Source organism: Drosophila grimshawi, unplaced genomic scaffold, assembly GCF_018153295.1.
Source record: "Drosophila grimshawi isolate 15287-2541.00 unplaced genomic scaffold, ASM1815329v1 contig_1367, whole genome shotgun sequence".
NCBI classification, from domain to species: Eukaryota; Metazoa; Arthropoda; class Insecta; order Diptera; family Drosophilidae; genus Drosophila; species Drosophila grimshawi.
This window is the reverse complement of record NW_025062889.1, coordinates 3,485,354-3,501,769: the sequence shown is the minus strand read 5'-3', so window position 1 is coordinate 3,501,769 and position 16,416 is coordinate 3,485,354. Positions and strand designations below refer to the sequence as shown.

At 37.7% G+C, this 16,416-nt stretch overlaps 1 protein-coding gene across 1 annotated transcript in view; it reads left to right on the top strand.

The window, feature by feature from the left end:
• The first annotated feature begins 243 nt into the window (after nucleotides 1-243).
• The window catches only part of LOC6568933, a 55,012-nt gene continuing 38,839 nt past the window's right edge, over nucleotides 244-16,416 (top strand). The window contains exon 1 of the mRNA XM_032740960.2: nucleotides 244-1,107. Within this exon, the coding sequence (XP_032596851.1) occupies nucleotides 594-1,107 (514 nt within the window). The 5' untranslated portion in view covers nucleotides 244-593. The remainder of the gene's footprint in view (nucleotides 1,108-16,416) is intronic.

The window sequence follows — 16,416 nt, the reverse complement described above, 5'->3', positions numbered from 1 at the left end:
GCAACAACAACTATATCACACACACACACAAATAACTTTAGTCAAAGCTCAACAGGCTGCTTTTTTGTTTTGTTACGCACACAAGCAAACAAATTTCCCCAAACACACAGAGAACACGAAAGTACCAAGCGCACTCTCTCTCTCTCTCGCGCTCTCGCTCTCTCTCTCTCTCCGGCTGCACAAATTGTTATGCTGCTTTTCTGTTCTATGCCTGCCGCAACATGCGCTCCAAAGCACCCATTCAGTACGCAACGAACTTTGCACGCAGACGGTTGACTTTTTGTCCGCTTTATTTTCCCAATCAACTTTTGGCTCTTAGCGCGTGAATATTAAAAAGAAAGAAAAAACGGGACTCCAAAAATAAAAGCACGCGCGCGTCTTTCACATGTGTGCAAGTGCGCGAGTGTGCGTGTGTGTGCGTATGTGTGTGCGTGAGTGTGTGCATTTATTTTTAAGCAGCGGCTAATGTAAAAGGTATAAGCGAAAGGAAATAATCCAAATCAAAATCCAAATCGAAATCGGAATCTATAAATAAAACAGGCCGGCTGCAGTTGACAAAGATTTAATACGAATAACGGATTAACGAAAGCAAGATGAAAGCGAAACTCACAAATCAAAAACGACAACAACAAATACCGCTGCTGGCAGCGACGCTTGCTGCATTGCTGCTAACGGTAAATGTAGTCGCAGCCGCAGCTGATAGCAATTATGGCGCCTCATTCATATCAAATCCAGCTATATATGCATATACCGTTGCCAACCAGCAGCAACAACAACAAGCTGAAAACTATATCAATTTTGATACTGCTGCAAATGTGAATGGTAATTTGAACGTGCCCAGTGTGAATGGCAATTATCGCAATTTTTATTACACGGCCACGAAAATAGATCAAGCCACGCCCACCGCGAATACCTCGCCTGCAGCAGCAGCAGCAGCAGCTGTTGCATCGGCTCCAGTGGCTGCCACACAGCCAGCACCGTTAACCGGCTGCACTTTGGACCGCTTGGCCGTGTACAAGGTCATCCTACACACCTATTGGACGAGGGAACTGTTTCCTAAGCATTATCCCGACTGGCGACCAACAGCCCAATGGACCAAGACTTTAGGTGAGCATTGGCGAGGCGGAAAAATTATGAAAATGGGAAATTAGGTTTTTGAGTGGCGAGTTTTTTTTTTTTTGGCAATTATAGTAGCTATTTTATGGCAATTATTTACATGCAATAAGTGTGTTGTGTTATTTTAATTGAATATTTGTATATAAAATATTTTAGCTAAAATAAATTGAACTTTTTCCTTTAAAATATTTAATTATTTTTATTGCCTTCAACAAATTATATTCACAGCTATTTTATATATATGAATAACCACTGAAAATCGTTTGAATTATTAAATTTACATGTCTGATATTTTAATATACTGAATATTTATACCAATACTTAAACAATGTATTTATGTATTATTTAATAAAATAGAATATTAAGCCGCAGGCGTATTTAATGCGTAAATTATTTGAAATAAATGTCAATAAATTGCTTTGGATACTTTCTGTTTTATTTTATTTATTTGCTATCAGAAAATAGTTTAATCAAAACAAGCTGCTACCTAAACTGAAACTCAAACTTTGATTCGACTAAAGGCGCACATGTTTTTCTGGCCAAAAATGTTGATGATAAAATCTTATAAAATTTGTGCCAGCTCAGCAACAAACAACAACAAATAACAAACAATAACAAAGCCGAAAAACGTAAAGACTAATTTGTCACAATGCTCGCAACTTGGCAGACATATAAAAATAAATCGAAAAGCAATTTCGCAGCAAGTTGAGATAGATTCCTTATTTCATTCGTAGATGTTGTTGTTGTTATTGTTGTTGTTGTTGTTATTGTTGGGTTAAATAGATATATAGAGAGACCGGGCCAAAATAGATGAGATACAGATATAAACATAGATAGCAGATATATATTTTGGTTCAAAAAAGGATGTGGCCGGGAGTGGGAGTTGTAGTCGAACGAATCTTTGGCCGCATTGGCATGTCGCTTGTCTTATCATGTTTTTGCAGATTTAGCTGTCAATTTATAGCACACATATAGAGCAAGATAGAGAGGGAGAGAGATAGAGAGAGAGAGAGCTGGAGTTGAAGCGAGAGTAGACAAGTAAATCTGACAGCCAAACAAGCGTTGCCTACTTACAAGCACACACAGCGGATACACACACACACACACACACACACACATCAGACACACACACGGAGCAGCACACTCACACATACACTCAGAGAAAACACAGACTGCCATAAAAAAGGATAAGGCCAGTGCCTAAGAAATGCGATTTGTACGTGCTTATGCGCTATATGCTCGTCTCAGCGAAAGCAAGAAATAACGGAATTGAAGTAACACACACAGGAAGATTTGCTGCTGAGGTGTCACGAAATTTTAATACTCTTGTTGAGCTTCGAATTTTTCATAATTCATAAGTTTGTAAGCTGTAAAGATACATTTTTATATAAATTAATATTTGAATAAATGAATTGGATGAATCCAGTGGAATATTTGTGTAGTTTTTATCCCTTTACATTTAAATTATATTTCCAATTTCGCAACATTGATAAACATATATTTGAATACACACATTTATTAACTTTAATAACAAAAAAATATCGCAAGTAAAAAGTTTAAATTGTTAAACAATTTTTAAATAATTTGTAAAGTCAATGACAACTCTTTTACCACAAGCCTCGCCAGGGTATCAAAAAGGCGACAATAAGAAATTGGCTAAAGTTTGCTGCTGCCGCCATCAGCTGTTGTTTTTGGCACTCTTTCTCCCCCTCTTCTCCTGCTCCTCTACTTCTCCATCTTGTTGTTGTTGTTGCGGCGCTCTGTTAACTTTTTGATGTTATGATTTCTTTTTGCTGCTGTTGCTTTGCGCTTCGAAGAGTTTTTCAAGATATATTTCAGCGACGGCTGCTTATTTATTATTTTGTTTGTTATACCAGCTGAACAGTGGATTATAATCTGAGCACAAGACACACACACACACGCACACACACACACAAATATTGTAGCTATATAAATTATGAGATAATTTACAAAATGCCCCAAGCTTGTTTAACCAGAAAAGTATATATATATATATATATATATATCCACCTCCTTTTTAAAATGTATTCCAATTAAACGCAGTTTATTTAACTGAGTAGTTTTATGAATGCATTTTGTGGCTCGTCTCTTTGTGGTTTATTTTTGTTCAGACGCTCTCAATTCACTTCGGTGGCTTGTTTATTATGGCGGCGTGGTAATTTATAGTATTTGCCACTGGAACACATTGCGTATTCGTGATTTATATGCAACTCTTGTCCGAGTGCTGAGAGTATCCACAGATTTACAGTCTCCACTCTCGCTCTCTCTCTCTCTCTCTCTTTTAACTATTGTAATATGTAGTTTACACTGCGTATCTTATAGTTAAAATATCGAGTTCACAATGCTCGCAAACAATTCGGGCGATAAATTTTAGTGCCTAATTCGAAATTTGAGTGCCTTCGGTTCCGATTTGAGAATTACTGCAAAATAAACATTTTATTTTTATTTTCCTCAATTCTTTATTGCGCTGGAGTAAATAAATTTTGATATAAGATACGAAAAAAATGTAAAAATAAATCAAATGCTTAAAACTTAAGCATCTCATACGAGAAGATGCCAGCAAAATTGTAAAAATAATACTTTTTACGATTTCTGGCACAAAATCTTGAAATGTTTTCACATTTCATATTTGCTTCTCAAGTGCAATCTATTTGTCAATAAATAAAATAGTGTATATATGCGTAGAGCATGAAAAATATAAAAACATGTTGCAATGAAAAATGTGTATATTCTTTGCAACTGTTTTCCTGCACATAAAATATTTAGAGAAAATGTTTTTTTGCCACTTGAAACTGAACTCATCTTGAATCGAACTCAATTCAACTCACTCGTGGCCCAGCAGCAACAACGTTTAGTTAAGCCAATGGCAACTTAAGCGAATAGTGGCATTAAAGCGCAGTAAGAATGCTCCAGTCGAGAGTGCTCGACTGGGACATACCCTTAACCGAACGGTCAACTACAGAGTTCAATATGAAAATACATTTTGGTTAACAAAATCTGTGTTTCATTAAGATTGGAATTTGTTCAATTGTCTGGGTATATTCTAAATCAATTGGCCGATCAAGTGTATTCTGTTTATACTTACTTCTGTTACCTACTTACTCCCAACTTCATCATACCCCACTTACACATTTTCAACTGGCATCGGGCATAAAAACTGTATCGAGTAGCTCAATGCTGCACTTGGGACAGGAGTTGAATAACCGACGAAGTCAGAGGGGCAGTGCCAGAGGCAGTGGCAGCTTCCTGCCTGTCATATCCTGTTTATATATAAATTTCAGTTTCCCTGCTCGTTGCTCAGCATCCGTTACACTCGAACTGGTTCGCAATGAGGGCTAGCAGACCTAAAAACTATCCCGGCTGCATTTTTTGCTTTTGCTATTGCTTTTATTGCAGGCAGCTCCATCTCTATCTCTGCTTTTTTTTTGAAGCGTGGGCGTCGACAAATTTATTATGAATGTTGAAAAACAAGCTGCGACTGCAAATGCATTTCTTGTGTGCTCCCTGCGCCAAGTCAAGGTGCCCAAGTCGCCTGTCTCCATTCCCGCCCAGGCCTCTTCCTGTTTTCATTCGCATGGAATTGTTAAATTTCATTTGGCGGCATCGTTGTTTGCCCTGGCGACTGTTGTCGCCAATTTCGGGCCAAAGTTGCTGCTTGTTTTTGTCGCAAATTAAAAGCGAAATAAAGTTTTTGCTGCTGCCACTGGAACCAACCAGCGGCCGATCACGATCTCGATTCCGTTACACACGACACATTGAGGCAGTTGCAAAATGCCAGCTGACATATTTTTCCATACCCAACAAAAAATTCTGGAAGGGGGAGTTTGGTTTACACACCATGGAAGATATGAGATGGGCACTTTCATAGATAAATGTTTTTATATATTATTTCATAGATAAATGTTTTTATATATTATTTGCTCTGCTCTCCATTTACAAATCATTAAGCGGGCAAACATAGTTTGATAGTTTTACATTTTTGTACAAGTGAAATTCTTTAGAATGAATTATAATTGAAGTCTTTGATTTAAAAAGTCTGCCCATAAAGTGAACAATTAAAAACGTCAGAACTTTTTCCTATTAAATAGGGTATCTCAAAGATGTTCAAGTACTCGAATCTCCAATCCTTGGACTCTCTTTCGCTTTTCTAGTTGTATTTGTTATGCTTTGGGTTTATTTGCTTTTAGAGCTGGATAGTTTTGAGCAACGGGGGCATTCAACACTTTTTGTTTAGCTTTTGCGCGCAACTTTTCGTTGAAAATACATTTTGCAGTTTTTATTGCAATCGCCAAGCTCTTTTTCTGTTTATTTTTCTTTATTTTGTTTTTGTTTCTGCTTCTGTATTTTTACAATTCTCAACCGCTTTCGACAGGATATGCCAGGCCTTGACAATATGCATCGTGGCATATCCTCGACTGCAAATGAAATGTTTTCCAATTGCATTTCGCAGCAGATCCAAACCTAGAATACAAAAACTTTAATTTCACATCAATAAAAGTTGCAATTGGGTTTTATGTTTTAAATAAGATAAGGTGGTTAGGGATGGGGTCTGTTTCATCAGTGGCAGCGCAAGTTGCAAATTAATAGCGGCCTCAAAGTCAACAGCGCGTAGAACAACAATAATAGCCAGCAATTGCTGCAGCAGCTGCTGCTTCTGTTGTTAAGTAAACACAAATGTGCTAAGTGCCCGCAATCCATACAATTGTCATGCAGTTGACCAACACACACATCCCCCTTCCACCCGCCGCCCTCTAACAAATGCCACATTTAGTTGCTGCCACGGCAACGTTAATTGCCTGCGTGGTCCGGCAATTATCATTGTTTGAGTTGTGCGTGCTGCTCTTCCAGTTGCCTGCTTGCCTCTTGTTTGGTGTTAAATGCTGTGCCTCTGGTAATTTTCACGCCTCGTGTTTTATTGTTTAAGCCAGCCCCAAGTAAAATGCCCTCCCCCAAAAAAAAACAAAAAAAAAAACAAAAAGAAAATAAAAATTTGTTTGTGTTGCTTGCTTCTGGCAAATTAGTTATAAAAAGCTTTTTGCACAAATGTGTGCTATATAAATATAACATGTGCCCGCCTAATTCTAGCTGAGTGTGTTTGTGCGAGTGTGTGTTCTCCTTTATGCACCCCAGAAGGCACTCACACACACACACACACACATACACATAGAGAGAACCACTCGAGCTTAGTTTTCGTCTGACTTTTCCTGTCCTGTTTCATGTCATTGCACCTTGGTTTTTATACACTACACATCGAGGGTACAGAAGTATTTGGGTTGTGTTATATTGCTATCTCTTCAGCTTATACAATATTACGACTTAACTCAACTTATATAAAGAGTTTTTTTTCAATATCTTCTTACCTCTTCCACTGCTACACCGTCAACACCCGCTTTCAGCTAACAATAGAGTATTACTCAGTCGCTTATTCTCGAGCGTTTCTCTACTTTTGCTTGCTAGGCAAAAAGTTTTGTTGCGCTGCTGCTCTCGTAACAAACTTTAAATGTTTGCCATTTTTTACACGCACTCAACGAGCGCAAAAGACAAAAAAGAAAAAACCACTCACAAAAAGCAAAACTCGACCAAAAAAGGGGCGCAGACAAAGAGATGAAATCATAAGGCGCTTGTCTGGCTTCGATCAAACTGGGGAAACTACAATACAAAATTATTTATGTGCTTGTGTGTGTATAGTGTGTGTGTGTGTGTGTGTATATATTTCTGAAGTAACGGCACAAATGCTCTTTCCTGATGCAGTCTACTTATAAACATAGTCCTCAAATTTTGGATTTGTTGAAATATAGTTTTTTCTTTATTTTAAATTGCTTGGAAGACTATATATTTTACAGCCCCAAATATTTATTATTATTATCTTATTATTTATATTATAATTACGTCACAACTTATTTAACAAGATTTTTATCAATATCTGCTTCAGATATTATCTTCTTGGGCACCTCAACTCAAAGTCAATATGCAAACTTGACAATTAAAATATATATTTTAATAACTCTTTGAATAGTATTTCGATATATTTTCTTATCAAGAAAGTTCTTCAAGCTTTTAATAAAGTTGCAAAACTTGCATAAAAAAGAACACAAAAAAAGTAGAAGCAAAATGAAGTCCCACAGACAATGAGAAATATGAATTTATATCTTGGTGCTGATTACGTTGACTAACTGCAGATTGTCGGCATCTCAAGAGAGCTGTCGCTGACTGTGTGCGTTACAAACATCATTACAAATTCATAATACTCGCACACCCGTATATATATATGTATATATATATATATTTATATATATATATGTATACCTGTGTGTGAGTGTGCGTATGTCCTGTTCCCAAAAGGACGCACGCAGACAAAAAATCATGGCACAAACAACTTGTGGATGGGGTTCGTTGCTGGTGCGTGGCTCCTCCGTTCGCTGCAGCATAAGTACATTAATAATAAATGCAAATTTTATGCTTTCGTTTTTTTCTTTCTCTTCTTTTCTTTGTTAACTTCTGTTTGGGGAGAGAGGGTGTGAGTGGATGGGGTGTAGGGGGTGTGGGTAGTCAGTTTTCCGGCTACTTGCAGGCTACTTAGTTTGCCCCAAAGTGTTATAATTAAAAGCAAGCGTTTCGCATTGCGCCTCTGCGACTTTGGTGTGAGTTGGGCCAAGGCATTGGGAAACAGCTTCGCCTCCTAAGACAACCCACCCCACCACGCCCACTCGCGGCCAGATACGGTTACGTCGCTGTAAGCTGAGCCGCGTTTTGCAATTTTTACTTGTCGTCGTGGTAAATCACGGCAGGCCACCAAGGCAAACAAATTTGTTGTATAACATTTTTTGTGTGTTCTGATACTCTAACGTTGAGTGTTTTTGTTACTTAACTGATTGTGTTTGGGATTGAGATGATGAAGGCAGCTTTGAGCCTAAAGGTAGTATATATATATATGTTTGTAAATCAGGTTGCATTTCCTAAGCGTAAAGATACCGGTAAAGGTTATCAATTGGTTCCAAAAATTGTTGTGCATTCGATTCAAGGAATAATAATATATGTTCAATGTTGAATTTTGGTTCCTCATCGAAATTTAAATGACTTAAGTTGTGGTTTCGATTCCTTCAGGTTTAGATCTATAGCTATGCAATTGAATATTTGAATATGCCTCAACTGCAATCAAAAATATAAACAGTGGCTTAGTCTGGAAGACTAGAATATTGTATTATTTATTTAATTGTCATCTGTCACATCTCCTTGCTAGAGTATTCAAATCTTTGCAGAGAGCTATGAAAACGTATCTCGTCCTTCTTCTTCTTGGTGTATATTTTGTTGTCCTTTTTATGCGTGCTTCTTCTTTGCTATTTTGAGCATTTACTTGCATGAATAAATTTTTTTGTTCTCATTCTTCTTGTTCTGTGTCTTGGACTACTGGTTGGGGCTGCATGTCTTTTATGTCTACACATTTTGTGCTATGTCAAATTCGTGTCATTATTCATTCATACATGATTAGGCAACCGAAGACGAACACGAAACACAACAACAACAACAACGACAACAACAATAATAACAACAAAACACAAAACAGACAACAGACAACGTACAGGTTTTGAATTACACGCTGCCAAGGAGCGTTGGACCCGAGGGGGTTGCCAACACACAACACACAGCAAAAAAAAAAAGGAAAGAGAGAAAAAACCACTGATGGATAGTCAGCGGGTCAGTTTATTGTGCAGTTAGGGGTGGCAGGGGCGGGGTAGACGTGGTAGGCGTGGCAGCATTGCCAAATGGAAATTAATGAATGAAATTTGATATACTGTCAGTGGTTGTTACTGCTCCTGCTCAGGGTTACCAGCCTCATCAGCGTATAATTTAATTTATGCGCACGTGCTGCAGACACGCCAAAAATTGCCCGGCTTTATTTTTAATACCAAATATATGGCCACGGCTTAAACCAATTTTAATTTGTCATTTATTTTACATTATTATAATTTGTATTTTCTTTATCAATTACAACAATAATTCGATGATTTAACAACTCGTGCTTAAAGGGGTTAACCAAAAAAGGGAGAAAAAAAACAGGTAACCGCAAAACTTGTTTTATTTTTAACCCTTATCCAAATTGACATAAATTAGCTGCGCTAATTGCAAATTAAATTGCACAATTTTGTTTTTGTAACAGAAGCCGCAGCAGCAGAAACAAAATGTGTGTAATGTGATTGTATTATCCACATGATTTCAATTTAATTATATATCAAATGTGTATTCAATTCGCTCATTTCGCATATTTAATTTTCAGTACAAAATGTGGCTCAGCCAAATATTGGTATAATTTTAAAAATATTATGTGGGATTTGCATATATTGTTTTCTAAATTGATTTTTAGATTGATTTGAGCTTCATTCAATTATACGAGAATATTGTAAAATGTTAACAAAAAAGTTCAAACTTAACTTTAATAAGTTAATCCCACAAGTAGCTTAAAGTCATTTTGGTAAAAAAATGTTTACACTGTTATCTTTGGAACTTAATATGCCAAAATAATTGCCATGCCATAAAATGTTGTTTGTTTATTTTGCCTGGCAATATATTCATAATTTTTTTTTAACAACATTTCAAATGCATATAATATTCAAATAAAAGTAAATTAAAGCATGCAGTCGCGTGGGCAATGATTGACTAACAGATACTCTTTGAGTTACAGATAATGAAAGGGGTTGAAGATACAGATAGAGATACAGATGAAGATATTGACGCTGATGCAGATAGAGATTTTGATACTGATACAGATACAGATAGTTATACAGATATTCAGATGTTAATACAGATTTCGATAAAGATACTGATACAGATTCTGATACAGATACATATATAGGCACCTATACAGATACCCTTAGAAATATTCATACTGATACAAAGATTCATACAGAACTCGTACAAATACAGATTAAGATACCGATGCCGTCACATAAACAGATGGGTATATCGAAATTTATGAAAATAGAAATATGTTTGCTTAAAGATGCCATTTGTAACTATTGAATAATATATATATAAACTCATTCCATAACTAGGAAAGAGTATCAGAAAGGATTCGCTAGCTGCTGTAGCAAACTGAGTCTTACTATCAATACAACCACATTTATTAAGTATTCGCGCATTTATTTTATTACAGTGTGCATAAAAATCGTGACATTTTAATTGCAATATTTATGACAGGATATTGCAGGCAGGAAATAAGAATCATGTATGTCAGCTGGTGCTTAAAAGTTGCACACTTTTTTCCGTTGCTGGTTTAAATGTAATATTTACGCATTTGACAATGTTATTGTGTTATGGTTATTAATTGTCGAGTGATTATAAATATAATAGATTGTTATAGTTTGTATAGTTTTCGCACAAAATTTGTTGTTTGAAAAGAACGCAAAAGTCCATTTAAAATCGAAATCAATTTGATTGGAAAAACAGATACACTAATTAAGTGTCACACATAAATCAAGCCCTGCAAATCGGCTCATTAATAATGCATTTGCATTTTGCCGCAGTCAAATGCCGAGAAAACCCTTTTTTCGGGTTATTTATGACATTGCCACCCATTCCACCTTCTGTAAAGTTGCAGCCACAGAAAAATGCTCGAGCAAAATCAGCAAAAATTTGTGGCTAAAATCTTTGAGTTGGTTTTCTGAGTTATGTCTGGGGCCAAAAAGTTACAGTTGCTGCTAATGGCAGCCTAATTATGCTGACCACAACGAACGAGTGGTTGTCCAAAATGTAAAACCCTTTGCAACACTTTTACCCTCTCTCTCTCTCCCCATCTCTCTTTCTTTCTGTTTGTCTGTCTGTCTGTCGCTCGGCTATAAATTTTTGCTCATTGCTTTTCGCTGGCAACTTTAAGACGCGCACACCTTTGGGGAACTACATAAATCTTTGCCAGGTGGGTGCGTTATGCGTGTGTGTGTGTGTGTGTGGGTGGGCGTGATTCTCACCCCGTAGACAACCCCTGCAATCCACGATCCACAACACCCCCATCCCCAATCCACACATTAAGAGGCAGACAGGGCGCAGACAATATGCGTGTGGCAAACGCACAAAACTTTGTCTGTCTGCGTGAAATTTGCGCTGGTTGTGTGGGTGCGAGCTTGAGTGTGTGTGTGTGTGTGGGTGTGTGTGTTTGGGTGGGTGTGACAGCCTCGTCTATCTGTCGCATCGTACCACTGTCTGTTGTGTCTGGCATTTTCGGATGCGCCCTACGGCTTGCCCTCTATGAGAAATGTCTACAAATTATACCACACAAAGTTGCCGCTTATTGAGAGCCTCAATAAAGGGCATTGGCTAAGTAGGTATTACAACTTTTGCATCAAGTTGGGAATAAGACCAACAAATACGTTGAGATCCCGCATTTATCTGACTGCTTAGCGAGTTTCAGACTCTATCACTGTTTCAGCCAGGTTACTAAAATGAATAAAGTAAAGGCAATGTATTAATTTTCAATAATATGTTGTGTTACTAATGTTAAGCATATTATTATTGCTTAAGTAAATGGTTTAGAAAAAGCAATCTTGAATTGAGGTTGCGGTTTGAAATTTAAATCGACAAAGTTTCTTTCATATTTCTTGTCTTCGCAAATGTCTGAGAATAGATTCAAATGTCAAGCATTTGTGATGGATAATCATTTCTTCCCCATTTCTTCATTTTAAACATTTTTATTCCATAATCTGAAATATATTTGCCAATACACTTCAATTATGTTATAAAGCAAACCAATTTCCACATTTTTCCTTATCTGTCTGTTTGTTTTTTTGTGTTGCATACCCCAAAATATAAACATTATTTTGTAACATTTTTATGACATTTTTTGCCACGGAAAACTCAAACATATATATAATAAGTATATATAGATATTGGTTATGTTGGGGCACGCGTGTCTCTGGCTCCTTATCGCAGCGAATGCGACAATTTAACACAATAATTAAGGAAGCAACGGAGCAGCAGAGAAGAGCAGAGTAGAGTGGAGCAAAAGACCCCAAAGTCTTCAAGTATTAAATATGATATTTATATACAAGTATTGGAAAGAAACTCCAACGTCACAACAGCTACGTGACATGTCTGAATAAATTTGTTGTCGTTTTTGTCGTTGTCTTTGGCTCGGGGCAATGCCGGAGAAGGAGGCGTCTCGCATCGCATCGCATCAAATTTGAGTGGTTGCAATGAAGCAATAAAACATAAATTCATTTAATTAAGCAATTTTATGTGGCAAGACAAAACCGTAGAAATAAAAATAAAACTTAACAAGCTGCAAGCAAACCGAAAGCAGCAGCGAAGAAGTAGACGAAGAATAAACGTGGAAGTAGACAAAAGGGGGCTGGGCAGGCAAAAATGGTAAAGTTTTTGATAGTGAGCAATTTCTACGCATTTGACCCAAGGGAGTGGCAATATTTCTGCGTCAGTAATGGCAGGAGAAAATAACGAGTGAGCGAACAAGTTAGAATGCTCGAGTCGATAGAGCTCGACGAGAAGATATCCTGGACTAGCTATTGGCTGTTGGTAGTTTGTTCAATACGAGAACATTGATAGAGGGAAAAACAATTGCAATTATCGATACAAATAAAATAAAATGGATCAGCTTATGGAATAACAGAACTTATATTCCAAGTTGGAAGTCTCTTAGTCCCTCACAACAGCCTGTTCATACTCATAGAGAAGAACCCGGCTAAATCAACTCGATTACTGATGCACATCATGCATATATATACCTTATAGGCTCGATGATGCTTCCAGCCCCCTAAGGGGTGCAGAGAGAGAGAGAGAGAGAGAGAAAAATCTAAATGGAGCAACTCCTCGGAACATCAAAGCTCTGTGCTGTGTGAAAATTATACAACTTTTCATTTTGATGGGTGGCCAGGAAGCGAGACTCAATTTTTATGGTCAATCAGGCGTATAATAAGATAAAGTCATTGCAATCACACTGAATGATAGATATATAGATAGATGGATGAGATAAGTTCAGATGCGATGAAGGCAACTCAAATACCAAATTAACCGTTACAAGTGACCCAAGTGGGGCAGCAGTCGGAAGTAATTGCAATGCATTTCAAATGAGCCGCAAGGTAAGAACCCATAAAGTCAGCCCAACAGAGAGAGACTCGGACAGAGAGAGAGATACACAGAGAGAAAGAGAGACCTCTCTCTGGAGGGAGATGGAAAATGCCACTCAAGTGATTTTAATGCGCTCAGCACAAACAACAAACAGCAAAAACCAGAAACAATAAACAAGAACGTGAAAGCAGCGCGCCAACTTCAAAGAAAACACCAAAATTAAATGAGATTTTATTTTTCTTAAACAAATATTACCCAACAATATTAAGTAGATACTTTTACGGCAGCTTCTTGCGAAGTGGCGGCGCGCAAAAAACCCTTGAAGGGAATTAAATCAAAATTCTGCGGCAATTGCTAAACCAATTACAGTTTGGGGTTTTGTTTCGGAATTGGAAAATACGGCCAGATGCGGTTGAAATAAGGGTAAAAAGGGCATATGCTCTTTGATATAAAGCATAAATATAGAAAATCGAATAAGTTTTCGTTGCTTCATAAATATTTATCGAACGATTTTTAGACCTGTTGTGAACACATAGAATGTTAAGTAGGTCTTCAAAGTCGGAGAATTTTCCTTACAAATCAGTGCTTAATTCTTTTAGCCTTAGCCCCAACTTATCAAAAGTCCCTCTTGTTGAAAACTGATTGCCCCTGCAACATGTGATTAAGTTATTTTCGTCTATTAGCACGGCATCAATTCAAGACACATTTTAAATGCGTCGAAAGTTTGGCCAATAAAAATCATATAAAAAAAAGCAAAATACGAAAAGTAAACGAACAACTTGAATGTGCAAGAAAATGTGCTAAAGCGTTCAAAAATATACTTTCCTTAGGGTGTTGGGTGTTGGAATGGCGGGGAGGGGTTTGAAAAGTAAAACTTGGCTAAGCGTAAATAAAGCAAATAAACTTAACACAAGCAGCGCCAAGCGCCAAGCGCCCCCAAAAAGTCAAGTTGCCTAAGCTGCTGTTATTTTTGTTGTTGTTTTTCGGGCTAAGAAACTTGTGCTCAAGTTTTTGGTTTTGAGACAGTTTAGAGTTTGCTTAGCAGCCAAACAAAAAACCATAGCATACAAAACGGGGCGTGTTTCTTGGGTACCGCAACAGCAGCAGTAGCAGCAGCAGCACCAGAAAAAGACTAAGCAGTAGCATCAGCAGCAGCAGCAGTCGTTGTTGTTGGTGGTGTGAATAATGTTGCTGTTATTTATGCCTCAATGCGTCACGCTCCCCGCACTTTCTTACCACTGCCGCAGCCGCAGTGGCAACAGCAGCAGCCCTACGCAGTATGCCAGGCCGTGGTAGGAGAAGAAGAAATTGCAATTTCCACGCCCAAGTTTCGGGCACTTTCACTTTATGGCACCGCACAGCACAAAGAACAAGCAACGCTGCACTTGAAAAAAAAAAATTGGTATATATTCCCCTATATATATATTTCTATATTTACACAATAATTATATTATTTTCACTGAAGGTAGCTTTTCCATTTAAAGTTTGTAAATACTAAAACTCAGATACATATTTCTTGTAAGTAAACAATTTTCAATTTTTTTCTCAGTGTAACTGCTGCACTTTAAGTTTTTAAATACTTTCTATCTAAAGCTCCGAATGTTTAAGTTCCAGATTATATTAGAAATGCCACATTTTGTTTTTCTCTCAGTGTAGCTACTGCTGCTTTTTATTAAAAGTTTTCTTGGCCAACAACAATGGGCACATTTTTAAAGTGTTTTTTATTGTCGCGTTAACCGACCGCAACGACTCGACGCGGCAGGGGCGGGTACGATAAATGGGCGGAGATGGGGGATGGGCCTGGCAAGGCGCTAACGCTGCCGCTGCGTAAGTGTAAATTATTGTTAAGGTCAGAAACTTTTCTCACTCACCAACTTTCTTTTTGTTGTTTTTGTTCTTTTTTTTTGTGTCACAAGTTTCTTTTGACTAGTTTTCATAAATTTTTTTCGTCTTTTCTAGTAGTTTCGTCCTTAACTGGGCTATAAGTTAATGTCTTTAAGCAAAGCTGGCAGCAGCTGTATAATTTTTGAGCACATTTCACTTAATTAACGTGTTCCGAAAAGCGCTCATAAAAATGCCACATTAACTTACAATTAGCACCGCCGTTTCCCCCATGGCCATTTTAGCGCAAAGGTCAACTATGCAGTACGGCACAAACACCAACCAACCTCAGCCCTTAATTGTCTCACCCCCAGCCGCACCCGCACTCGCACCCGCACACTCCCCCGCACCCGGTGCAAGTAAAAGTGGAATAAACTGCGTTTGTTGTTTGTTGGCGCTGTTGGGTTTGCTTCTTTAAATAAAAATTTATGTGCAGCCCAAAAAACACTTTTACTTTCGTACCAGCCTTAAGCTCTACCATGTTCAGTCTGTTGGTAGCCTTGCCACTGCTCCGCTCTTTGCCCTCATTTGACATTTGAAATATGTTGGCGCTTTTTATGTCGGTCAGCCGGGGACAGCAATTAAATGACACTGCCCAAAGGCGTAGTCACTAAAGTCCGAGCAAAGAACCCTGTATTTTGTGTGTAGTCTTAACCAAATACTCTCGAGTCAAATTATTAACAATTATTAATATTGCTAAAGTAAATATGCTGTTTTATTTAAGCTGTCTCTTAAATTCTGAAGAGATGAGTTTACTGGGAAAACTCTTCCTTTCCACAAAACCAAAACAAGAAGCAGCAGCTTCAAAAAAAAAGAATGATAGATGAGTGTCCAGTCGAGTTTAAGAATAGTCCTTAGGCAATGATATTAAAAACTGCAAGCACAACAACAACTAGTGTTATAAATTCTGGCTGACAACTGTACTATTTCATTCGCTCTCTCTCTCTCTCTCTCTATCTCTCTCTCTGTCTATCTCTGTCTATCTCTCTCTGTGGAGATATCCAGCTGACAACTGTACTTTATGGTAGTGTGAGCCGCTTGCTGTCGCTGATGGCCTCGTATGATTTGTAGCCGACAATTGGGAGATGTTTTAAAAGGCTCCACCCCAAGTGGGGCCTCCAAAAAGCGTCTATAGCCTGCAGGGGCAAAAAAAAAAACGAAAAAAACAAAAATGGGGAAAAAAACTGACAGCAAGCTGAACTGAATCAACATCAAATTTTAATGCCACTCATAATTTTTTCATGCACACAATGCGCAAAGGTTAAAAGTGCTACCAAAATAACTGCGATATCAGCAAATTCTCATACACATTTATGTGTATATTTG